At 38.9% G+C, this 26,631-nt stretch overlaps 1 protein-coding gene across 7 annotated transcripts in view; it reads left to right on the top strand.

Moving 5' to 3' along the window:
• sgip1a (SH3GL interacting endocytic adaptor 1a) overlaps nucleotides 1-26,226 on the top strand; it is a 50,601-nt gene extending 24,375 nt beyond the window's left edge. For 2 of the 7 annotated variants that reach the window (XM_026323654.1, XM_026323655.1), the window contains exons 4-25: nucleotides 569-593; nucleotides 1,342-1,422; nucleotides 1,852-1,915; nucleotides 2,579-2,754; nucleotides 4,818-4,826; nucleotides 6,378-6,389; nucleotides 7,331-7,352; nucleotides 7,461-7,545; nucleotides 7,930-8,009; nucleotides 9,117-9,191; nucleotides 9,924-9,995; nucleotides 10,813-11,583; nucleotides 12,432-12,550; nucleotides 12,852-13,005; nucleotides 17,267-17,326; nucleotides 18,247-18,358; nucleotides 18,959-19,156; nucleotides 20,228-20,363; nucleotides 20,609-20,811; nucleotides 21,153-21,217; nucleotides 21,832-21,996; nucleotides 22,802-26,226. In XM_026323654.1, coding sequence (XP_026179439.1) covers nucleotides 569-593; nucleotides 1,342-1,422; nucleotides 1,852-1,915; nucleotides 2,579-2,754; nucleotides 4,818-4,826; nucleotides 6,378-6,389; nucleotides 7,331-7,352; nucleotides 7,461-7,545; nucleotides 7,930-8,009; nucleotides 9,117-9,191; nucleotides 9,924-9,995; nucleotides 10,813-11,583; nucleotides 12,432-12,550; nucleotides 12,852-13,005; nucleotides 17,267-17,326; nucleotides 18,247-18,358; nucleotides 18,959-19,156; nucleotides 20,228-20,363; nucleotides 20,609-20,811; nucleotides 21,153-21,217; nucleotides 21,832-21,996; nucleotides 22,802-22,824 — 2,707 coding nt within the window. In that variant the 3' untranslated portion in view covers nucleotides 22,825-26,226. Of the gene's footprint in view, nucleotides 1-568; nucleotides 594-1,341; nucleotides 1,423-1,851; nucleotides 1,916-2,578; nucleotides 2,755-4,817; nucleotides 4,827-6,377; nucleotides 6,390-7,330; nucleotides 7,353-7,460; nucleotides 7,546-7,929; nucleotides 8,010-9,116; nucleotides 9,192-9,923; nucleotides 9,996-10,812; nucleotides 11,584-12,431; nucleotides 12,551-12,851; nucleotides 13,006-17,266; nucleotides 17,327-18,246; nucleotides 18,359-18,958; nucleotides 19,157-19,978; nucleotides 20,364-20,608; nucleotides 20,812-21,152; nucleotides 21,218-21,831; nucleotides 21,997-22,801 lie in introns of those variants that run through there. The other 5 variants (XM_026323657.1, XM_026323659.1, XM_026323656.1 and 2 more) reach the window with 5 other exon arrangements.
• The last annotated feature ends 405 nt before the right edge of the window (nucleotides 26,227-26,631 follow it).

The raw sequence follows: 26,631 nt of genomic DNA, 5'->3' as shown, positions 1-26,631 counted from the left end.
TATGAAAGGATTAGAATAAGTAAGAACAATTACAGGATTAGTATGAAGTACAAAAGAGGCTAGACAGCTGCTTCCATTAACTTTAAATAGCCTGAGAGGCTAATGATGAGCTACAGTGCTATATTGTTTATTATATTAATATATCTGTTAAACTGCCCTTACAAATCTTCCGTGCCATGTTTTTATGGATCTCCAAAGTATTGGGCCAGTACTATTAATTCTTTATTTCTGAAATTATGCAAATACATCAGGATCATAGACTTATTAGAGAAATCAGATCAGTTTTCTAAGGACTGGGTCAACCTTCTGACTGTTTGTAAGTGTGATGGTTTTCCAGAGGTGCTTAGCTGATTTGTAGTTGTGCATTAGATGCTTAGATGCACTGCAAATGGTTTGTGTGCTGGGGTGTCTGTGGGAGGGTTATTTGTGAGTGGGTTAGTATGGTTGTCTGAAAAGCTTTTTCCTTGAATGCTCCTATTGAGGAGCAAAGCACTTGATTTCAAAATGAATTGCTCACATGTTAAGTAACATTTATGCTCTTTGATTTTCTCTTTTTCATTTCCCACAGGGGTTCCCCAGACAGAGATGGGGGTGTAAGTACCTTAAATATTTAATATACATCTGCCATTTAATTTATCTGTTAATTAATCTTCTGTGTGTGCAATCACATCATTTATTTTATATGGGTTTTTTTTTTGTTCTTTTTTTTATTATTTGCCAGGAACTGCAAGAGGTTGAATTGGTACTGAACTGAGCACTAGTCCATTTAGAATTGACTAACTTCCAGAGTAGTGTAGTGTGTAGAGCTTAGATTTGTTACACACATCACAGCAGTTTCTTCAACTTATCAGTCAGTCTCCAGTGCTGCTCATACAGTCATCTATTCATCAGAACGCTGTCTGAGGAGACTTTGAGTGAAAGAAACAAAAAGGGCAGCAGGCAATTCTCCTGTGACATTTGGAGTACCTTGAAGAGAACTAAATATTCAAATGTGATTAACCACTGTTAAGAGATCATTAGCAAGCAAGCGACATGTTGCAGCTTGTTTGCAAAGTCTTGCTAGATTTTTTTAAAATGATATTTCCTTGAACCGTTTTAGGAGTTACAAACAAGAAATTTGATTAAAAACAAATCAGTGCCTGCTACATGAAAGTAGGAAACTGCAGGACGGTGTCACATGATGACATCTGAAGTACACCACATCACCGTTTATACACCAGAATTTACAATATATAATGCTGTAGCTGCACTCACAAACATCAGACTATTTAGTGGTAACACAGTAGTGCATAACATAAAATGCTTGGTGGAGTTTTAATCATGCTCTCTCTCTCTTCTCAGCCTCAGAGGAAGACCAACGGGGCCCCTAATGGCTTCTATGGCGATATTGATTGGGACAGATACGTAAGTAAATATTTGAAGGTATGATTATTATTTCATACTATCAAACAGTTTTTCAGTTTGATCTGCAACAAGTGACCGTCAAAACTGCTGTTTAGTTTTAAATCGCATAAAGCCTATAGGATTAATCCTTATTGTGTAGAATCTATTGACACATTTGTAGATATGGCATGATAGAAATGATTACAGATAGTAAATCAAGGGACTTAACTACTGCCAGTTGCATCATTTGCTTGGCTTCACTTTAGACTAGGATTATCACTTTGTCAATATGCATTTATTTATGTTTCATTGAGCAGGGAATATAGCATTTCTTATGACTAGAGCTCATTGAACCATTCAAAGGTCTTTTAATTAGCTTCTGTTTTTTATTGTCCTATAACTAATATCACAGCAGTTTGTTACTGATAATGTCATACAAACATTTAAGAGATTTACTGTCTGTTTCAGAACTCCCCTGAAGTGGATGATGAGGGCTACAGCATCAGACCTGATGAGGAGTCAGAAGAGGGAGATATCCTCAGCACTGTTTAATTTGACAGAATCAGTTAGTTTTGGCTTTCTATGCCAAATTTCTAAAGGTTGATTGTTTCAACTGTTAGTACAAGGTTTGTTTGAGCATATAGAGCTCAGTTTCAGATGGAATGTATTTTATCTAATTTCAAATTCAGATGTAGATGCCAAATTAGTGGAAACAAATCCGTGTAATCCCGATGTTACACAAAGAAATCCTAAAAGAAAATCATCTCATTGACATACATTTATGATAAAGTGCGTCATCTGCTTAACATTGTGTAAAAACATTTAATAAAAGATCTAAATTAAGGCAGTAAGGCTCAGCATCTAACAGTGTCAGAGAAGAATGAGTCATTAACGCAGCAGATGTGAAAGGGAAGTTGCCAAAAGATTATTGAGAAAAGGCTGACAACCTGTCAGTGAAGCCTGGAAATATGATTCGTACAACTAATATTTCCTGTAAAACAGTGTTTATTGAACTTTTATTTATATATTCTTTCTCCTTTATCCCCATCCCCCCTATCTTTTACCTACATCTCCTACAATGACAGTTTTAGAGTTGACCATATGACTTTACAATTACACCACAATCACATAGTCCCCTTATGCAATGAACTGTTTGAGCTATAGCTCGCTACTTTCCTTGACGCCGCGCTCTCACCTACCACCACGAAATCCCACTTCTTCTCCTCTGATGAGTCAGAAGAAGAGGAGGACCACAGGAAAAAATTCAAGATCAAGATCAAACCGCTGCCTGCTGATCGTGTCGTGGTGGCACCCTCAGTTGATGAGCTTAAAGCTTCCATAGGCAACATAGCACTGTCCCCGTCTCCTCTGGTGAGTACCTGTGATGTCTATGCCCTCTCACTCCTGCCCTTCATTAATGGAGAGCAGTTTTATTAGTGTTTAGGTGGCTATAAAATGCATGAGCTTCTTATCTTCATGCTCTTTAACTGTGTTATACCACATAACTTTAGATATTTTATGTCCGCATGTTTGGCTTTACATTAAAGTCACATGTTGTCTTTGAAATGTGATTGTTTTAACTGCTAACATACTGATATTTTGTCTGCATGGCCCTGTATGTGCTAGTATCTCTTTATGCAGTATATATTCTTCTTCATCCCTCTTTTACTTTTCGTGGGAACAGAACTAGTCTAATGTTTAAGTCTTAAGTTTAAACCCAAGACTGAAATCGCAATCTGCAGTGTCTCAAATCAGTGTGGTCAATTATGATTACGAGTCTATATAGTTAATTGTGATGCTTGTCATAGTTGGTCAATGCCACCCATGACTTCAGTGTTTACTCTTTTAATGAGGTTCTGTTTAACAGAAAACAGATGTCCCACCTCAGCAAAAATTATCTGACAACTGCAAAGTAGCAGGGAGTCTAGCTCTTGTTTGAAGTGGTGCCTCTCAGTTGATGAGTCCAAATTCAAGCACACATCTGCTTTATACAGCTTGTAATTAGCAATGGGTCTCCAAAGCAGGTTTTGGCATCCACTGCCTTTCTGGCTCCTATACATAATTCCCATGTTCTCCAGTGGGGACAGTTGGCTTGGGTGTCTGCTTGAATAATTCAGATAGGAAAGTGGGCACAATGAACCTGTGGGTATGTCTGCTGTCCAGTGAGATTGCCTGTGGTTACCTGAGCTTCACATCTTAATAATTCAGTCCGTGCGTAATGTGTTCACCCACTGACTGCTAACCTGATCAGTTGTGAAAGTTTTTTTCATGCTGCTAATGTCAGTGTGCACATGTGTAGGAGAAATTTAGGAGGACATTGTTTGCTTTTGGCATTTTAATTCATTGCATTCATAGCATTTCAAGCAAAAATGCTAAATGCTAGCCAGTTCTTCATTTTCAGATTTGGTCATTCAGCCACTACAAATAGGATATCTTTTGCACAAATTGAAGAGTTCACCAGGACTCAGGGTAATTGTAGTCTGCATTTTTTGCATTGACTTGCTATTTCCCTTATTGAGGAAATAAATTAATCTATGCAGAAAAATGAAAACAAGATTTTATGAAGTTAGATGTTTAGTTGTTAGCTATGAACTGCTATGTATTGTGGTGTTATAGCTATGACCAGGATTTGTATTTGCTTGCTGGTTTCCAAACTGCCACCTTCACTTCTACCAGTTCAAATTAGCATCATGTTTGCCCAGACACAGCTTTCGCATAAATTACATAATTCTCACGCAAGTGCTCCTTGTCCGTGGCAACACTGGGTAACCTTGGATATGGACTGACAATAAAATGGTCTGGTGAAAAGAGGAAGAGGGGCCAAATGTTCACTGGCTTTCAGGAGCACTAACACTACTTCTTTCCACTTCTTTATAGTTTCCTTGAATTAATCCAGTAGCATTTTATTCTCAGACTTAAACATTTATTGCTCAGTCTTATGTTCAAAAACCTGTCTCATGTATGACAGCCCACAGTAATTTCAGTCACACTGGGAGTACTTTTTCACATTTGTTTTCATGTAAACATGACATTGCCAGCTCTGAAAAACCTAAAACACATACTGTGCCAGGTGTAAAACATACTGGGGTACTAAGCGTTTTGTGTATAACATCTTATTAACATCTTATTTCACATAAAACCGTAACCAGAATACAATACAGCCTTCATGTTAAGAGGATTAGTGGGTAATGTGTAAGTAGAGAAATAAAGGACTGACTGAATTCAGTGAAGAGCCACAGTACCACACCTGTTTCTTTTCAACTGTTTTAGTTATTACAGTTGATGTAGATGACTCCATTTTACACAGATGCTTTGCATTGCAATGTTAATACACTTTCCCCTGTAGTGATCTAACCATTCCACCCCTCTCTTCTTCTTGTCTGTGTCTTATCTCCTATTTTTGCTGCCTGTACTGATGATGCTGATGTCTGTAGAGGAGTCCGGTAAGCCTTTGCTTTGCATGCTGTTGTGTTGATAGCTTTATGTTTCTTGACTGTTAACTGTTTTACCCTTCCTAGTGCTGCTTACTTATTATGCATTTTCTTTCAAAATCTGCTCCATGGTGAAGAAAAAAATACATATGAATCAAGATATTAAGCCAGTATAATACAGTGATAATTGTTTGATTTTGTTTGGTTTATAGATAGGCAGACTATGTACATATGTCTAACTGCTCAGGATTTTTAAGGCACATGTAAGTTAATTTACTTTCCTTGGCACTTGGAGTGCAAGAGCTCTGTATTATTAGTACTTTCCGCTGACTAAGACATCTTAAATCTGATTTTAATTAGTTCTGGCATCTCCGTTTTCAGTTCTCAGTGCAAATAACAAGACCACAAGTGGTAGGGGAGGCAGGGAAAAGGTCAAAGATGGATTTAATATGTTCATATTTTTAAAATGGACATCTGATGATATAGTATTCTTTATCTGATTGTCTAGCAGCATTTAAACTGGAAAGATTTCATTTTAAGAACTAATGTCTTTCTTTTATCATGAATTCATTAATGAATTAATACAGTTTCTTAGAATATCCATCAGTAGTGTTGATAGCTACTTGACATAGATCTCACACTCAATTTTCAGTGAGTACATTGAGTACATTTCATTACTATATGTGTATTGACTTTCAATAAATAAACAACAAAAAGCGTTTTTTTGTTGTTTTTTTTTTTGTTGTTGTTTTTTTTTTTTGGAGTGGTCTGTACTCTGTGTGTATGTCTGCTTACATACAACAGGGAGGCACTGGTAATGACCAAAACTGTCGCACTGGATCCTTCACCCACACATCCAATGAAATAAATCCTTTCACCGGCTTGTCCCACCTCCTTGTTGCATCACTTCAGTCACTTATGGTTCACTGCACAACTGGAACAAGCACAAGAGAGGGATGGAGGGAGAGAGGGTTGATGTGAGGCGGATGTGACGCAGGCAGTTGGAGAGATTTCAGCAGAAATTAGAGACCACCAGGGCAGATGGGAGGCTACAAGGGAAATTAAAGGCCTTTCAAAGGAATTAAATGGCATCTGTGACAGTTTTGCACGCAAAAATGATCAAATAAAGGGATGACGATGGAGACAGTTGTAGATAAAATGATAGGTGGTGGATTGAAGCATCTGACTGATGCCCAGTCACAGCATGTTCCTATATTCTTATTTATCTGAAGACCTTAAAGTGTTAACAGAAGACAGCTACATCTGTACAACCAGATCAGTTTGAATAAATCATCCTCAGCTGTTTCCTAATGCTCAATTAGGAAACATATACATATTACACAGGATTTATTAAGATATTTGCATTTATGCTCAAAACCCTTAAACCATATAAGGCTGCACAGGAGATTTCTCACAAAATTTAAGGCAGATAAGCGCATAATGAACACTTTCTCAGCTTGTCATCTTGCACATCCCCAAATTCTACTGATGATGATGTTTGTGTTACTGATTTGTTACTCTCTGACCAGGTATCTCTTCTCTCTTCCTTTTTGCTGGTCACAGAAACGTAGTCCGGTAAGTGTCCTTTTCTTCTTTCTCCCTGGGGTCAATCTAAACATGTCACATGGTTTCTTGTACCCTTTTACTCGTCACTTTGTACTTGGGATCTGTTAAATAACGATTCAATGGCAAAATCAATGTCTCAAACCAGTTAGCTACTCTCTGAATATATAAACATGCATCAATCAATGTATGAGTATGTAAAATATTCTCATACTCACTAATGAGCTTGTGTGTAGTTGTTTTTCCTCTCGAATGGCTTCACGGATGTCTCTGTAGTGGGAAAATTTTTCGCTTTTAACAGCTGGACCCTTTGATGTCTTATTTTGAGTCACTCCCCATCGTTGCGTGTTCTCATCTGCTCCCATCACTCCTCCTCTCTCCTATCGTGCTCTCTCGCTATGTGCGCTGTGCCTTTCTTGGCCTCTTGTGTCTCTGTCATGGTACATGCATAGATATGCTAACAAACTGATAGGTGTTTAAAATCACAGCAGGAGAGACCATGTTATCTGTCCTGCTCTCTTTCCAAAAGCTAAGCTCATTTCCTTTTTTAAGTTTGTTACATTCCAACTTTACCAGACTCATATCTTCTCTAGTGCTAATGTTTCTGCCTTGAGACTTTAAAAGCATGTTTTGAAAGCTTTGCAATACTTCTGGCTTTGACAGCACAAGCTGCAAACAGCACCGTCACCACTTTGCAACCTTCATCAGTGTTCTACTGAAACTGCACAGCTAAATTAAAAGAAAATGATAATTTAGGTAGTTTAACATTTTTGAGTGTGTTTGAAACTGAAACTGGTGTACATAGATTGGACAATCTAGGATAAAAACATGACTGTGGTACATACTGGTTACTTACCTGGTTACCAACTTTGAGTCTGTTGTTTACGTTCTGAGGTTTTCATTGATTTGATTGTATTTTTACATTTAATTATCCCCCCCCCCCCACGTTCCAGGGTTTGAAGAGGAACACTTCCAGTAAGTATCAGTCTCGATGCACCTTAGGCCAGCCTCATATTTTAATAATAGTGAACAAAGAAAATGTGAAAGCTACATGTGGTCAGCAGGTTTAATTTGTGCTTTTAGTTGAGGAGATTGCCAGACCGAGACGAGTCGTCCCTTGTGCAACTACTGTGGCGCCCACGCCAGCTCCAGCACCACAACCCCCCAGGTATATTCTTCACTGTCACTTAAAGTTAAGGTGCCTTCATATACAGAAGACTGTATGTTGAGGTATCGGTATTCCTATGTTATTTTTTTATGTTGTGTTTTTTAAAATATGTCATCTTTCTATTTGATTTTGTCCAACCATTGCCTAAGGCATAAGAAATTGGTGGTAAATTATTTGATTATTTTGCAAGACAACTACTTGAGACTTCATTGAATCTGCAGAACTGTTTTTATAGCTAATAGTGCTGTGATGTTCTGTGCTGTGTGATGCTGGAGTTTTATGTTTCTCTTGTGTGTCCCAGCATGAACAGATGATTGAACTGAGACATTATATATGTGCATCTTTTTCCTAAAATTACCTTCAGTTATATTGTTCTTCCTGCAGTCAAACACCAGTCCCTGAAGACACCACAGCCTTATTTGGGCCACCTTTGGAAACAGCATTTGGAGAACAGAAAACTGAAGGTAACCTCCCTTTTGTACTTCTTAGAATATTGTTTTGACAGTTGTTAACAGCATTGTTTTATTTTCAAAATGTGTTAGCAACACAATGAAGGCTTTTTGAACTAGTACCTGCTGTCTTTCTAAAGTTGCCAGCTAAGTCCTGCTTGGCTGTCATGGCAGTCTCTGTCTCTCTCCCCCTCCCTTTTGCTCCTTTCTCTAGCATCATTGTTCTTCCATTTTGCTCACTGTGCAGTCGGGGATTCAGGCTGCTTTTGCTAAGGCCAAAGTTGAAATTTGCACTAAGAGGTCATGTCCATGTGCAGCTTGTTAATATGCAGAATGTGCTGTCACTTGCTCTCATGCAGTCCAATGGGATTTAGTGAGGCAGGCTGTGAGAGAGCTCTTAGCCATAAAGCAAATGCCACATCAGGCATATCTCACATCAACTCAACACATTTTATATATTGTTTTAGAAACAAAAAAAACATCTTGTAATATTATACTTTCTTTCCTATTATGGTTTTATCTTCCCAGGATATAATGAAGTATGCGGGTATGTTATATGGATAAAATCTCCTGTAGTGACATGTAATTTTACCCATAATTACCAGAATATTAAGTATACCCAGTGAAAGCTAAAGGACCATCATAAAACACTGCTTCAAAAATCCTGTTTTTCTAAAGGTTGTAATCAGTTTTTGCTGAAAAATGACAGTACTGAGAGGTGGTTGAAATATTTTGTCCTCTCCATATATTGTACATCAGAGGCTAGGCAACTAATTTTCAGCCTAATTTGTTAGAGTAACAAAGAATCTCTGAACAGCAAAACAGTTGTGGTATCAGTTAAGGGATTGCCTTGTTTTGCTCATCTTTGTGGCCCAACTAAATTTTAACTAGCTTTTAGAAGTCATTTTGAGTGGATTGGAATGCAGCCATGTAGTCAGCTGTTTGTATTCTGAATGAAATCCTGCTGTACACTCTATCATATTAGAATTTACATTCAGTTACCAACAGAAAACTAATAAACTATTGATCTTTGGTCTTGCACACACCTTTCAAAGCCTTAACAATTTGAAAGCAAGTGCTAATGCTGCTGACATGGCCTGTTCTGTCCCCTCCTAAACGTAGTGGTTCTGTCTGAGTCTGATACGTGGGACATTCCTCTGTGTGAATCCTCTTTAACGAGATCCTTCCCCACCGGAAGTAAGTTTCATAATTGTCTGCATATTGTGCCGCACTTCCTCTCTTCCCTGGAATGGTTGCACAGGCCCATCAGCTCCCCTCATGAACCCCTTCATCGTAGAACTAACAAACAGACCTGCAAACTAACCCGATCAAACAAATGTGTGGTGACAATACTCTTCTTCTCTTTCTAAACAGCCAGCTGTAAACTTTTTCCTTTCATCAGTCATTTCACAACCAAATGATCCAGTTTTGGTTTTAATTTATTACATGGGAGAGGTTCAGCACCTGGCACCCATACTGCACCAGCCCATGCTTTCCCTGACCTGTCTCCTCCTTGCATTTGGCATGGTGATGACTAAATATACTGTGTTGCATGGTATATGATCTGTGGGATGATGATTTTCAGTTGTTGTGGTTTTGTTTGGCAGGTGAAAATAATTCCTTTCCATGAATGGAGCCACATTTTAAACTTTCATTAATAATACACTATTTCTGTGTTGTTAGATGTAAAAAAAATAAATAAATAAATCCTCTCTTTTCACTCTTTAATTTTTGCCAGTTAACCTTGTGTACAGCCCACCTGGATGCATGGGTGTAAAAATTCTGCAACATAAATTACCATGCACTACCATGTGTACTACATATGCCTTGCTTTACAAAGCAATTGCTGCTGATGTTTAGGCACTGATTATAATTATAAGTAATAATATAATTATAATAATAATAACACTCATCACAATATCATTGCAGCTCCACCTCCACTTCCACCCAAGAATGTCCTGACCTCTCCCCTGACGTCTGGCCCTCCCTCTACAGTTGCTGGTAAGAAACTTCTTATTTGTGTCTACCTCCCATATGATCATTCCATCACTGGCAGCAGGGTGTCCGCGGATCCTTAAAAAGTCTTAAAAAGTCTTAAATTCCATATTATAAAACTAAGGCCTTAATTAGCATTAAAATGTCTTAAATTCGCGTTTCAAAGGTCTTAAAATGAAATCTAACCGACCCCATAAAGAAGATTTTATTTGAAAGCCTTTCGCGTATTTGTTACACAGAACGAAATAGGCGGAACCAACTAAAATACGCGTTTGAGGGGAGTTTATTTAACACGTGCTTTCCGGCAGCTGCGTGAACTGCGGGAAAGTTTCAGCATTAGTCTTTTGCAATGGGTAAATGTAAATTTAATGACAATTGGTTACCCTAATTTTGCGCCGTGGTTAAGTCTAGTTAGTGGCAACGTGTTCGAGGTCCGGTGCAGGCTGTGCAAAAAAATTTAAAACTCGGAACAATGGGTATGAAAGCTTTGGAGACCCACATGCGGTGTGAATAAGTCAAAGCGGCTGCAGAAGCCTGTCAGAAAACACCTGGCATTTTATTTTTGTTTTACTCAATAAATCAAACGGTGTGTAAACAGTTTATATCAATAAACAGTGTGTTATGGTAATTGGTTGTATTGTGGGATGTTTTTGGTCTTAAATTTCATTCGGCATGGTATTAAAAAGGTCTTAAAAAGTCTTAAATCTAGCTCTTAGAAACCTGCAGATACCCTGGGCAGTGAACTGGCCTGTTTATGTTTTGTCTCCCTGTGTAAATTTGATGAACATCTCTGTAAACACAGCCTCTGATTGGTCTGTTTCAGATGTATCAACAGAAGCCGACAGCTCCATAAGGAAGCCCTCATTAGCGGACTTGGACAACATTTTTGGCCCGGAGCAGACTCCCCCTGCTATCGATGATAGTGGTGACACATGGGTCTGCTTTAATGAGGAATCTCCTGGCCGGCCACCTCTATCAAAGGACCCTGCTTGCTTGCTCCCTACTTCCCCACCTCCTCCAGAAGAACCAGCACCACCATTACCAGCCTCCCCACCTCCGCCTGAGTCCCTTTCCCCTCCTTTGCCTACATCATCACCTTCTCTAGAAAACCCTGCACCACCTCTCCCTACTTCCCCACCTCCAAAAGAAGACCCTACTCCCCCACTACCAACCTCCCCGTCCTTGACAGATGAGCCAGCCACACCTCCTGTCCCCTCAGGGCCTTCTACACCTGGCGACCAAAACCCTCCCAAAATCACCACCTCTCCTCCCCCTGCAACACCAAAGGAGATTGCGTCTCCACCTGCTTCCTCTCCCACTCTGCTTGATTCACCCATCAGTGTCTCACCAACTTCCAAAACAATCACCCCCGAGGAACCTGCAACTCGGCCCATCCCGCCGCCCCTTGTCTCATCCCAAGATGAGCAGCCCAAGAACACCAGCTGGCCCAAAGAGAATGGAGGTGAAATTGTCTCTTCACCCAAAGATGCTAGCCAGGGAAGTCAGACTACACCTCCCCCACCTCCTCCTCCCACATACCGGGCAGTGGTTTCCTCACCAGGTCCCACATCTGGAGCTGGTGGCACAAATAGCGGTGAGTAGTTCATGATAGTATCTCGAATATACTTCATAGAGTACTTAGATACCTAGATAGTAACAATCTGAAAACAGTGTATGATCGTCACACCCACACAAACTGAACAATGAAAACACAGATACAGTTTTCTGGTCACAATCACTGTCAGTCAGATGACTAGTAGTATCCATGGCATCCATTTCAATTAGGAGAAGACATTGCTTTGATTGGAATTGAGAAAAAACTTTATTGCCACCAGTGCACCTTCTCCAAATTTTCTTTCACTGCACGATCTCTGTTAAACTTGCATTAAGTGAGCCATGATTCTGCATTTTTTTCCCAGGAAAACAGGTCATGGTTCGACCTGGTTTGGACGTACAGTATCATTCAGGTGCAAAGAAATTGTACCTTAAAAAGTATGAACATACATTGTAATAATCCAGACACAGAATACATGGACTCAATTCAGTGGAAACCATTAATCAAAATTAGGCCAGCAGTTCACAAAAGACACGTGTGTGGGTGTGTGTGTGAGTGTGAGTGAGGTTGAGCACAGACTCAAACAAGCGAGTGGTTTTTAGTTAATCTTCTCTGGTGGCAGCTTCAGGACAATTCCTAATATTCACTTATGGCAGATACCCATGGGAAAGCACCTAAAATAGAAGGTTGTCTGTCCTTAATCCTTTAGAGGTGTGCACAGTGGAAAGTGCCAATAGTCCACTGAAGTGAAAAACCTGTTTTAACTGAAACAATGCTCTTAAGTGAGAACTTAGCCTGGGTCATTATATAAAACTGTAATTTGAGTCTGTTTAAGTCTTGTTTCTATTGTTCGTATTGTTTGTATTTTTTTCTGTTCTCCTCTGCAGGATCCTCCTCACCAGTGCGACCTGCCACTCCTTCATCAGTCAACCCCACCCCACCTCCACCTCCACCGCGCCCGCCTTCAAGGCCCAAACTTCCTCCAGGGAAACCCACTGTTGGAGATGTAATAAGAGCTGCAGTTTGTTTTCTTATATTTTAGCCTCTATTTGAGATTTTACTACTATCTCACTCAAACAGCTATTTCCTCCTTACTAACCAGGGGGTTTAGTTATTGATTATTTGACTGTATAGCTTGCTTAGGATAAAATAAATTATTTATGATAGGCGTTTTGGCAGAGCTGAGTTTATTACCCAGAGCTTAACCTGACTATTCTGTACAGTTTCTAATGGTTAAATATGCTGACCTAACAGTGGCATAAAGACTGAAGTGCCACTTTCCTTCTCTTCTTTTTATTGTCTCTCAGAATCGTCCATTCAGTCCACCGGTCCAATCAGCCAGCCCCCCTCCCATTGCCCCATTGGCACGGGCTGAGAGCACCTCCTCCATCTCCTCCACCAACTCCCTGAGTGCTGCCACCACCCCCACCGTCAGTAAAGAGCTCGCCTTGTCTGTGTCAGGTGTGTGCACCATCAACTATATGTGAGCTGTGCAGCCTGTCGTCTGACGGCTGAAGCTACCACTGCTGGAGGCTAGCAGTGGTAGTTGAATTTAATTGTTCATGTCTAATATTAAAAGTTTATTGTTGGTTTTATGCACTGGCCCTGTCCTTCCTTCTGTTTAGTGTGTGTGGAATGAGTCATACAATTTATTTATTTAAATATTTTCTGGAAAGGATGATAGTTTCCCAGCAATGAGGCTACATTATGAGGTGAATATCCACCTAATGGATGTACTCTTATTACCCCTAATTATGACACTGCATGCATGTAAGCTGTTGTTAATCCCTGTATAAAAGATGACTGAAGTTTCTTTGGGGAACATGCTGTATGTGAAACACTATTTTATGTAGTGATTTCTATTTATTTAAAATCTGAATAATTACTCAAGAACACGTGTGTATTGCAGTGAGTTATTAACTTTAAATATTGTTTAGACTGACATAAACATACAAATTCATATTCATCCCCACACAGACATGTAGTATGAGTGGGAGGTGAGAACGTGAGGCAAGGTGTTAATTTTAAGGTGCAGACATTCTCAGTAAACCTTCATTTAATGATTTGATGACACAACAGTTTCTAATCACTGATATAATTATAGAGAAGTCAGCATAGAAGGACACTTGAGTGGATGTGAGTGAGTGGATAATAGCAAATCCCAACAGACTTTTACATGGCTGAGTCATAGTAGTTAAAAAAAAAAATACACAGTACAGAGGCAGCAGTGTTTATAATCAGCAGTTTGGAGGTGGATTTTTTTATTTATTTTTTTAAAAAAAAATTTTAAACAAATTTCACTGACTAAATAAATGGCTTCTTGACATTGAGACTGTAATATTACAAATTAATATAGCTATATGGAGATTCTTTAAAGCAGCCTGGGATTCATACATTATTTATTCATTGTGGGCTTGTTTGAAGACCAAGAAGGTGATGACTTGACAGTGATATAAAGGTCTTGGAGATTTTAAATATTAAATGCCCCTTTTCCATTTCTAGTGCTTTTTGAATTTTTCTCATTTTCATTGCTTTTGTGTTTAAGGTTATTCTTTTTTTTACCATTATTAAGTGCTTCACTGATTGTGTTCTTCAGATTTTTTTTTGTTTGTTTGTTTTTTGTTGTTTAAAATATTTTTTCCCTGGTTTGATATTTTTTCTGTTTTGCCATTTGTCTCTATTTGTCGTTTGGCTTATCAGAAGACGATGCTTATATAGACAAACTGCCCACCTTTGAGAGACACTTTGATTCACTTGCAGGTACAGTAAAGATCCCCTCAAAGTGAGGAAGGGTGACTGTTTGGGGAGGGGGATTGTACAGTTTTCCTTTGTTTTCTGTCTGTTTGATGCTCCTTACCCAGTATGCACTTGACATAGTAGGGTAAAGGCCATTGTTGAATGTTTTTGTGCCTTCAGTGTCAAAAACTATCGGTATTGGGACAGTTAGACCAGATCTTCTCTCTAAATTCTCTAAATTAGACAAATGAAGTGCCAGTCTCTGTGTAGTTGTCCTAATACCTTCCTGTTTGACTAGTCTACTACAGCTTTTGCTCACAGATGTCGGGACAAACCACATTAAGTTTTTCCCCAAATGAGCATTTTTCTCCAAAATTTTTTTTTTTTCATTGTTTTACTTTTGCCAACTCATCCCACACATTTTTCAATCATTTATATAGTAGATATCATAACATTTCTCTCTGCAATTTGCATATATTACTCATTCATATTCCACTTGTTACTCACAGACAAAATCTGTCAGAAAAATATAACCTGTGTTGACACAAAAAGTGGCACCTACCACATGCCACTGTTTTCCAAAAAAGTTTTAAAGTATCCTTCCTTTTGACCATCTACCTGCTCTGGAGACTTTTCTCTCTGTTTTATGACTGTGCAGTGGCTGTCCTGCCATGTCACCATGGCAACCTCCTGTCTCTTCTCTTGGCAAAACATGCTGTGTGTGTGTGTGTGTGTGTGCGTGTGTGTGCGTGTGTGTGTGTGTAGAGTGCAGTTTCTCCCAGATACCTCTACTCTGAGCCTGCAACACAGCATTTTAAGTGTTGTGTGTTCAATGAGCATGTCTAAAAAGCTCCTTGTGTGGGAGCCCTTAAGGTCCATATTGTCAGTCTTTTTCTCACACACACATACTGTCAAATCACAGCTGCTGCTTACAGAGTCGTTTGAAGTCTGGCATGAGAATTAGGCAGAATTACACAAGCAGCAGCTGTTTGGTATTCATGCCATCCTCTCTCTACTTCTGGAGGAGCATGACACAGCCTCAAGTTCAGCCAATCTCCACTGGCCATAAAGCCTCCACCCACTCCAATACTCAACCCCTGGGACCCACCTTTCACAACTGTCACTCTGGCACTCTTCAGCCATAGAGAAATACCCTGAATCCTGCCTTTTTCATCTGAGCACCTGCCTTTCTGTTCTCTTCACAATGCACTGCACTGCTCTCATTGTTCTACCACCCAACACTCATCAGCTCACCGTTGGGACCCCACATCAAAACAATTGTGCGGACTAGAACCAGACCACCACACTGCCATCATTTCCAGGTCTCCAGTGGAAAATCATCAAATAGATACAGTAGGACACTGAAGGAGTTGTTATTGCTGCATCTTTTCATGTTATTTAAACATATTTACTGGTGCTGCTTGTTGTAGTTGTACTGGACCTACAAGTCAGACCTGAATCTTCCAAATTCCTAGGCTAAAGAGATTATGACCAACCAGTGTCATTGCAGTAGGGCAGCAGTGTTGTTTCCAGTGTTTAATCCACTTGTCTCCAGCCAATTTTGGCTTATGCACCCTTGAAATGAAGCAACTTGGTGTGACCCTGAACCACTGTTGTAATTCACTGTTTGGTGGCCAGTTGTTTACTAAGCCCTCAGGCAACCCCTAGTAGGCCAAGAAATACAGCATCAGGTGACCTTTTCAAATTTGGCACGTTTTTATGCTAATGTGTGCATCAGTTTTGGTTCGCCTAGACTTGAAGTGAACCAAATGACAAAGACAATGCAACATAGAGACAGTGTAATTCATGTAATAGTATGTTGGTATGATGATATGACAGGGTGCTACTGAAAGATGCATTGACACACATTATTTACCATTTTATTGAGTAATAATCAGTTTGTCTTTGTATAAGTGGAGTAGACAAGCAGAGAGACAAGACAGATGGAAAAAGGGGCACAACATGCAAGAAAGGCCCCGTCTGAATCAAACCAGGGATATTGCAGCTACATCATATGCGACGACTCTGTAATGTATACTTGGTATACTGTCCATTTTCCATTATGTGCTGAAGTGAATGTTGTCAAGATGTACTTCAACACTTTATTGGCACTACTTTCATTCTTGCTAATATATAATCCTAGCTGCTTTATCATTGTAGCTATTGTGTATAGGCAATTTCTATCAAATATATCCAGTGCAATCTGAATTCCATTCATTTTGGCATTGCCATCATTTATGTCGTTTGAGGAGGTTAGCCTGGCCTCTAGGCCTTCATAGTCTGTGGACTTTGGTGGATCCAATCCAAATTAGGATGCAGCATCTCTGTGGACTACAGACCCTCCTTCTCAATGATCTGTGGTCTTAGACTCATGACTGCCCTCTGCAGTGCTTCTTCATACATTGCAGTCAGGCGTCATAATTTTGAATTTGAGACCTGGAAGAAAATGTGAGCTAAATATGACACTGAAGGAAAGGAAGCTGGTAAAGAATTACAATTTTCTTCTATTGCATTCTGGGAAAACCCCTTGAAAGTGTCAACCACCAAACTCTCTCCTCTGGCAGTCCCTCTGATATGCTATTGCTTCGATTTGCCCTCTCCTCTGCTGCATTGCACATACACATACTAAGTCACACCACTGGTAGCTTCCAGCAGCACACACCTGGCCTTCTCTCTACCTAATGCCTTCCGTTTCCTCACGCACCAACCACCTACAAAAAAAACATCCTTTCTCACCCATGTTGTCACATTCTCCGTCTTGCTGGTGTCTCAGCCGTCTGTCCCTCTTCGTCTCCAGCCTCCACCTCCACGTTTCACCTCACCGTGATGTGTGATAAACCTGCCATGTGAGACTCACGCAACTGTCCTTCTCTCCTTCCCCCCCTCACCCTTCCTCACCCACTGCCCTCCCTTTCATCCCTCTTCCTCCTCCCTCCTCCTCATCCTTTTCTCCTGACCCTCTCCTCCACCCCTCAACCCCACACAGAGAATGACCAGCCATCCCTTGTATGGTTTGACAGAGGGAAGTTTTATTTAACCTTTGAAGGTAAGTTCTCTCTGCACCAGGGTAGTGCGCACACACTCTTTCCAGGCTGTTTATGCAAGCTTTGCCCCTGCCCTGGCCTGCCCTGCCCTGTCTTTCCTCCTTTCCCCTCCCCTAGTACATCATCCTAACCCACACCATGCTAACTCCCCCCTGAGCCCTCTCATATCCAGTCATCTGTACAATGTCCTCATATCTTTCTCTATGTTCTCTTCCTCACATTGTTCATCCTCATTTTGTCTGTTCTGACCTCCTTTCATTTCCTGAAGAATCATTGTTCTTTGTATATTTAACTAATCTCTTTGTTGTCACTTTTTTCCTTTTAGTCATATGGCTTTTGATTTGATCTTTGGGCTCTTTGTTTTTTTTTTTTTTTTATCTTTTCAAAATAATAATTTAACAGCATGTTTGTAATAACTTATGCACTTATCAGTATTTTTTTAACACATCTGCCACAGTCTTTCCTTTCTCATGCATCTGCTTATTCAGTGAAAAATCAGTGTGCTGCAAAACAAAATGAAAACTTTCTAGGTAACATTTGAGTTGATTGTGCATAGTTTTAGTTTCACAGTCAATGAGCAGAGAGAAACTGGTGTCCTCTACATGATACTGCTGTTTTCAGTTCAGTTCTGGTTGTTTCATTTCATTTAATTATTAATTATTAATTGTTTTAATCACAACAGTTTTGCACATGTTTGTTTCTCAAGAAAAGTGTAAAGTCATGAATTAGTTGGACTATAGCGAATATATATTCTCAATCTGAAGAGTTTGTGTATTTAATGCCTGTGGTAATTTTAATATAGCCCTGATTGTGGGTATAAAAAACATGAAAGTGTAACTAGTCATTGACATCCCTGAGTTTTGTGTATTGTATCATTCAGTCTACAAAAATCTGTATTAATTTGAGTGTGTGTTACCTCCAGGCTGCTCCAGAGGGCCCAGTCCCCTCACTATGGGTGCTCAGGACACTCTTCCTGTGGCCGCAGCATTCACAGAGACAGTCAACGCCTTCTTTAAAGGAGCTGATCCCAGCAAGTATGTCAATTGATACTTCCACACCCCCATTACAATTACGAATTTCCAGATTAACATTTTGATGTCTTTTGTCTGTTTCTGTGTTAACAAATTCTAACTTATTGTAGGAAGTATCCATAACTAATTTATACATAGCTAGTGAATATTTGAGCACAATTTTACTTATAATTTTATACTGTATGTCTGTACAAATCATTTACAGAATAGTTTTATTTTATAAACATCTTTAGAGCTCATCTCAAAATGTTCAGTTTTAACTTACAAACAGTACAAACGTTTTCACTCAAGGTCCACTTGCTAGAGATCTCCTGGAGCTCATGGCTTTCATAAACAGTTCAAATTTGTTCAGTTGTCATGGAGAGTGAAAAATGTATAATGTTCATTATTTAAATTAATTTATTGTTTTTTTTTTTTTAGTCGTTCACTTTGTGATCACTTACTGGGGGGTTGCACTATAGTGCAAAAGCAGTGAAAATTGAGAAATAAATTAGGACTTAAAGCCATTCCAGTTCAGTCGTTATTAAGAAAGGAAACACAAAGAAGTAAAAGAGAGAAAACCAATATGAGTGTGTTGGGATGTTTGTGCGTTGTTTCTCTCAGTCCTTCTCCAGTCCTTTCCTTCTCCTCCTCTCTCTCTCTCAGGTGCGTTGTGAAGATCATAGGTGAGATGGTTTTGTCGTTTCCGGCGGGAATCACACGGCATTTTGCCAATAACCCGTCCCCCGCCGTGCTAACCTTCAGCATAACCAACTACAGTCGACTGGAGCATGTGCTGCCTAACCCCCAGCTCCTCTGCTGGTAATGACACTGCTGTAAACTCACCAACTCACTCTCAAATGAAGAAAAATAAACAGTTTCACTGGAGGCAGTCTGAAGAGGTGCAAAGATTGCACCATAACTTTTACTGAATCCATTTCACATGCTGTTCAAGTCTGAATGCTGTATTGTCTAACTAAAAAAAAATCCCTCATGTTTTCATGCTATGGGTGCCATAAATTAACTCCATTAAGACCAATTCAGATGCTCTTACTTACTGTGCCTTATATTTTGTATTAACATTAAATTTGCTTGTAGAGCATGTGAGGTAATAACTTATAGAGCATGTTACATCTTCACCTTCTTCATGTATTTATGAATTATAAATATTAGATGATCCAGACTTTCAGCTGTTTATTCTAATTCATTGTGTGTGCTTGTCACATTTTACATTTGTTTTCACATAACAAATCCTGCCTGTGATAATCGGTTAAATATAATTTTATATTCAACATAATAGTCAAAGATAATTTAAAAATGCAGAGATCGTCAACAACATGTTATTTCAAATGAATAAACAGCTTTTTAAGAGCTGACAAGAATTATAAATAAAGATCAGTGAGATCATGATGGCAGACTGTTGAGTCATTATGAGGTCATCTGAGTTTTCATTACCTTGAGCTGAGTTTAGTTTTTTTGTTTTTTTGTTTTTTTTTTTTTTGTCCTCTTGTGAGTCATGTTTGTACCTGCTATAAAATGCCCTTAAAACATAAACCTGACACCCATAAATTCACCCATTAATTCAAATAATAGTAATGAAAAATCGCCACCCGTAATTGTAATTTTAGGCATATTTCTTTACAGGAAATTAACTGTTGCTCTCACATAAAGCTATAATATGCAACTCCACTCAACCCAGCCCTCCCTCTCCCTGTGCTCAGCCCCTCAGGTTTTTGTTGTTATGAAATTGTAATAAGTAAGAATGCTGCAAAACCTTCCAGGCAAGTTCCTGCACTTTACACTATATAAGCCAGCACATTCACCAGGTTAGAATGAGAGGGATCATGTTAATTGACTGTTTTAACCACTCTTTTCTAACTGGCTCCTCACCAGTGATACCACCACACAAGCCAAGGCCAATGCCAAGGACTTCTGGGTTAACATGCCAAACCTGATTTCCCATCTAAAGAAGGTGGCAGAGCAGAAGCCACAGGCAACATACTACAACGTGGACATGCTGAAGTATCAGGTAAATATGACAGAATGTCACAATTCAGCGATACAGGAGATACTTAGTCACTTTGACAAGACTAACACTTAAACATGTCACTGAAAAAAATACAACTAGTAAATCTTCCATTATTATAATGTAAAGATCATAAATATTTGTCATTATCATTCAATGTTAAAAATAATACCAAAATATCACTAAATTGAACACTAATGGTTTTGGCACAGCAGTTTTACATTGTCTACATTTTTGTGTCTGCGCAGGTATCAACGCAAGGCCTCCAGTCCACTCCTCTGAACCTGGCAGTGAGCTGGAGGTGTGAGCCCACCAGCACTGACCTTAGAATAGACTATAAATACAACGGGGAGGCCATGTCAACGTCAACAGCCCTCAACAACGTCCAGTTCCTCGTCCCCGTCGATGGAGGTGTCTCAAAACTACAGGCTGTCTTACCTCCTGCTGCATGGTACTGTGTAGACATTTCCTGGATCATTTTAATGTTTATGTACATGTAGTCGATAAACTCAACCTGCTGTATGATGAAGAGGAAGGTTTGAAGTGTATGCAGCAATGAATTTTGCTTGTTCCTGCAGTCATAGATTGTAACAACTAATAATCATAAAGGTTGCATGGCTTAGTTTTGTTGAGGTTGATTGTACACAGGACATTGGGGTGTGTATCAGCATCATACCTGTGATACATAACTGAACTGGAAATGACACATAAGTTTTTCCTTTATACTTTAGCCAAAGTCATTTTTAAATTGATCTCCTTCACTGGTTCTCTGTTCTCTTTCAATCCACATAGGAATGCAGAGCAGCAGCGAATCCTTTGGAAGATTCCTGATATCTCACAGAAATCTGAAAACGGTGGTACGTACAGTATAAATTCCAGAGGAACCAGACAAGACGAGTTAGCGCATGCAACAGTTCAGTATTGCTCTCAGAGAATTGAAGCTCTTTTGAAGAATAACAATTTCTTCTAGAAATCAGTGTACCGTCACTTCAGTCTATTGAACATCTACAGTGAAATGTTTCCTGACAACTTAGAAAGAATAGGATGCTTTGTACACTGAGATGACATCGTAAGACCTACTTTGCTAGCCGGTTTATTTATATACTGGCCAAAAGCCTCCCAGGCCTACCTGATGTTAGGGAGAAGAGCAGTAAACTACATAATTTAATTCTCTTTAAGACAGAAAACATAATCAAGCTCTGGCATGATCAGTTTAACTATGCCTATTTTAGATATGAATGATGTCAGTGTTACTCTCCTTGTGTCATCATTGTATGACATCGTTTATCTTTTTAATGATCTCTGACAAAAATAGATGACATGAAATTTTCCTCCCAGATGAATCTTATCCATTGCTTCCTTGAAATCTGTATCCAGCAATCATTTTGACATTGAACAGGCTTTGAGATGATTCCCTGTTCTGGGAATCACACAGTGCTACCAGTCATCTTCCTCAATACTCTTCCCTCAGGTGTTGGATCATTGCTAGCACGCTTCCAGCTAACAGAAGGCCCCAGTAAACCAGCTCCACTGGCAGTGCAGTTCACCAGTGAGGGCAGCACACTGTCAGGCTGTGACATTGAACTGGCTGGGCCAGGATATCGTTTCTCTCTCATCAAGAAGAGGTTTGCCGCAGGTCAGTTTAGCAAAAAAAGTATTTTTCAACCCAAAATATAACCTATCACTGCTAAATAACTTTTTGTAAAAGTGTATTCTAGTGATAAATTAAGGCTATCAATTGTTTCCACTTTCCAGATCAGTCACCCACCAGATAAAATGCTGTGTTTTTAATAAAGAGGCAATACTGAAAGTGAACTGATATTGCTTTAGTTAGTCTCATGCTCAGTGCACTCAAAAGTACAGTTTTTATCTTATCTTAGCCAAAAGCATATTGTGCTTTCTATTTAATTATTGGTTAATACAGTAGATGCATTATCATTACCTCAATAACTCTTATTAACCAGCCTGTATTTACTATAGTCTGTTTACAGTAGATTCAAAGTTTTCAAGGTTTAACACTGGAGACTCCCATTCAGATTAAAAAAAAAACATGCACCTCACTTTTATTTGGTAGAAAGTCATGCCCCATGTTTCAGAACTACAGTTCCCATAATGCTTTGAGAGATGTTGCTATGGCCTACAGTGGACTCCAACTTCAACATATTGGTAGTTATTTCTCAGTAAATTTTTGGACACTAGCCACTAATTACTTTGCCTCCCAGCTGTTTAGTGTGTTGATGAAAAGACCAACTCATCACATCAAACTAACTAACTAAATAACTAACTTCCAGTTTTGTTTCACACCTGTTTGACCTCACACATTATTTTTGCCTCATGTCTGTCTCTTCTCAAAGTTTGAAAACCTGTTGTGGTAGGTCTTTTAAAAGAGCTACAAAAAGGACTGAAACAAAACTTCAAAACATTTTGTTGGTGTCTTTCAGGTAAATACCTGGCCGACAACTAACCCATGCAACTAAGAACAGCACTGTTGAACAAAACAATCGCAGCGGACTGGGGTTGACTCAGAGGACAGAAAGGCAGTAGACAGACTCCACTAACCTTTTCTGAACCCACGATAGGTCCGCAGCCTACCCAGCAGTATTGTATAATTTACATAAACCATTGTGGAACTGTTTTTGGTCATGTAATTATCGTATTTGTATTAATTTCACAACATCTGTATTGCTGCATTTAGATATCTGGGTTCTCCCCTCCTCTAAAGTCTGCGCCTGTGTCTCCATCCTCCTCGGGTCAATGTGTGGTGGTGTTTTTACAATGTTTCACTGCAGCTGCCTGACCGAAAACATGTACAGAGAGAGTTTCAGCTAGATTGTACTTTGGACTGTTGTCATTCCCAGTACAGAAACATTGGCTGTAAAATGATCCTTGATTAAGATCTTTGTGGTCAGACACACACCTCAACCCCTGATATATCCAAAGTTAGATTTATTAGGTAAAGCAGGGCCCAGGACAGTTTATACCAAGGTTAGACACCTTCATTAGCATATAGCATAAATTAATAACAACTCTTAGCTTAAAGCCTGTGACAACTGCAGCCATTTATGTGGCTTTTGCCAGCAATTCAATGCCTTTACTGGTACAGTTTGAGATATGTTGTCGCAAACACCTAAATGAAGTCTGGTGTTTGTGTGCAGGAAGACGAAATGCAGGATCAGGTAAAAACAGATTTTTCATGCATCATCTACTGGTACTACAGGGTCACATGACTTTGGATGACATCATTTTTAATACAAATGCACTGAATCAGTCAACCAAACTTTTTATTTGTCTGGATTATACACACATGGAGAGGTTTTTAGCAAGTTAGGCAGCTGCAATGATAAATCAGTTTACTGGTTGCAACATAAGAAAATATGTTTTCCTGTCAGAACAAAAGAAGTGTAAAAAGTGTCATTTTAAATCAATAATATATATCTTAAAGGGCGTTTGGTGTTTTCCTTGTATTGTCAGATAGACTTTCTGTTGTTCCCAGGACAGCAGTGTTAGACTCCAGAGTACAGCGTTCTATTTTTATTTATTGATGACAATGATTTGTTGTATAAAATGTGATTCTGTATATGAATAGAATTTGAATGGTATCACAATTCAGAACCCTTAAAAGTATAAATATTTGAACTCTCTCTCTTTTTGTTATCTGTGTAAGTGGGTAACCTGTGTACAGTATAAGGTATAATTTTTGAATTTATTTCAGATATAATTTTTTAACACAAGTGCAACAGAAGATTTGAGCTATATATGGGTGGGGGGTAACTTGGAAGAAAAAGATAAATATCTTCCTGGATGCTGTGTTATGCTCTGTGAAAGCAATGTAGATTTACGGACCCCATGGGCAAGGTCCACAATTTAAAGAATCAGTTCAACATTTTGGGAATACATATATTCATATTGTTGGCAAGAGTTAGATGAGGGGATCAGCACCACAGTATATATTAAATTTGAAGCTTGAGCCAGATGCAGTTAGCTTAGCTTAGCATAAAGACTGAAGAGTAAGGTGAAACAGCAAACCTGGCTTTGTCGAAAGGAAATAAAATCCACCTGTCAGCAACTGTGAAGCTCAATAATTAACAAACTCTTGGATCTTACTGACTTTGGTGATCCTTAGATCAGACTTCCTCAGTTGACCATAATATTTGTAAAACTAACAATATTCCAAGCAGCCTCAGCTGTAGTTTGTGTTTAATGCTCATAGAGTAAGTATTAGTGTTGGGCATTGGTAACCTTCTTCACTAACTATATACCCTTGCTCCTAGTGTTTAGTTTAGCAAGCCAGCTGCTCCCTGTAGCTTCGTATTTAACAAATATCACACTAATATCCATCTTCTCATCTAATTCTCAACAAGAAAGTGAAGAAATTTCCAAAATGTTCCCGTCGATAACGTTAAGACAATGACAACACAATCAATTTTCCTAAAGAGCAGGGATGAAGTTTGGTGACCATGGTACCACTATTGTTACTGGAACAGGATTTGTTTACTGGGACCAGCTTTTTATTACATTCAAACCTCAATATGAAGAAAGAGAAAGAAAACCCTCATATTAAGCCAGCATTCTTTGTTCCCACGTCTTGCTACTCTGTTATCAACTTAACCTTGACCATGTGTCATTAGTTATGCTTCTCATCTGGTCCATTCCTCTCAGAGGAACCTAAAATCCATGATTGTATCACGAGCACATCCTGGATGGTCCAACAAGCGCTTCAGTCCATGACTTTATTTTGCATAATTATAATGGTCTCTGTGAGATGACATAAGTTGAATGAGGTTGTGGAGTGAGGTGAAGTCAACCAAAATTGGGTTTTTTTCGCGTTTGTTTTTGTATATATATATATATATATATATATGTATATATATATTTTATGTGTGTGTGTACCCTGGGACATTCAGTCCTTTGATAAGGAGAATAAGCTGAATATTTTTAAAACTGATGACAAAATAATTATAATTAAATTATATTATTTAATGTGAAAAACACTGTGCTAATGATGTTAAGCTTCCTGAACGCTCTGACACTCAACATGAAGAACAAAATGTGTGTAAAGTGTAGCCGAAGATGTCTGTACTGTATTTTGGCATTCTGCTAAATGCAATCAGTCATAGTCCTTTCCGGGGTGTCACAGAAGCAATCTTAGGCTGAATTTTAGTACAAGAGGACTATTACTCCCACATCAGTACTCCTTACTCAATAATGTAGTATTTTTGATTGGATGTAGTTTTAAATATGTGTGATTATTTGTCCACTGAAAAAAAAAAAACTAATCTATGCCATGCAGTTGAAAAATCATGTTCTTTATGTGCAGACCTTGTCTAAAAGAACATTGTTTTACTTTGTTTATGTGAGGTGATGATGATTGGTGCCATTTAGCTTCTGGTAATACATTAGCTTGGTAACATTTTCTTTCACTCATGTCATTATGTGACTGGAATGATGGACATGCCTGAGAGAAAGTTGTTGCCTTCTGGGTAAATCTTGAAGCTATCAGTGCAACAGTCACTACAGCATTATCTACATTCACATCCCCCATCATGCATCTGTTTTAATTTACAACTACACTACAGCTAAAGTCTTTCAGCCTAAAAGACAAAACCTTCCCTTTTTTGTTGTTACGTTACTTTTTGCATCTTCTAATAAAAACAAAACAAATCTTGTGTTTTCCAAATCTTCATCTCTGTGGTGAATTTGTCCTGCAGTAATTCATTATTGCATGCAGCGCATGCAATAAAAGGTGGGGCATCTATGATGATAGATAGTACTGAAATGACATGTTGTGCTGTATTGATCAGAAGAGAGCAGGGAGTGTGTTTGTGTCTGCTATAAGCCAGAATGCTTTTTGGTTCTGTACCGTTAACCTCAAACACATGTGCAAGCTGTTTGTACAGTACATAGCAATGCTAAGATAAAAAGAGAAACTTAGTTTGCTTCTTTCCAAAACCAATAAAAGTTATAACTGGATGCTCCGTTGGCAGTCTCTTTGTCTTTCTGCATGCTTAGTGTGTTTTTAATAAACAAATACCAAAAACACCTCTGACCACCGAAATGCCGTTTTTAGATCCAATGACAATATAATTTATTGAATTGCAAAGTATTGCCTGGTGTTCCGTGTCCAGGACTGCAGTTTTAAAAAGGATATCACTCCTCACAGTATGTTACCCCCGTGCATGGACATTTATTTGGCAAAAATGATAGATACAGCTCAGGTTTCTAAGATATACATCAAAGCAGAAATGAAAATTTTTGCAAACCTGAATCGCTG

Source organism: Mastacembelus armatus, chromosome 4 (assembly GCF_900324485.2).
Source record: "Mastacembelus armatus chromosome 4, fMasArm1.2, whole genome shotgun sequence".
Lineage (NCBI taxonomy): Eukaryota > Metazoa > Chordata > Actinopteri > Synbranchiformes > Mastacembelidae > Mastacembelus > Mastacembelus armatus.
The sequence above is the reverse complement of the archived record's forward strand: the minus strand, read 5'-3'. Positions and strand labels throughout refer to the sequence as shown.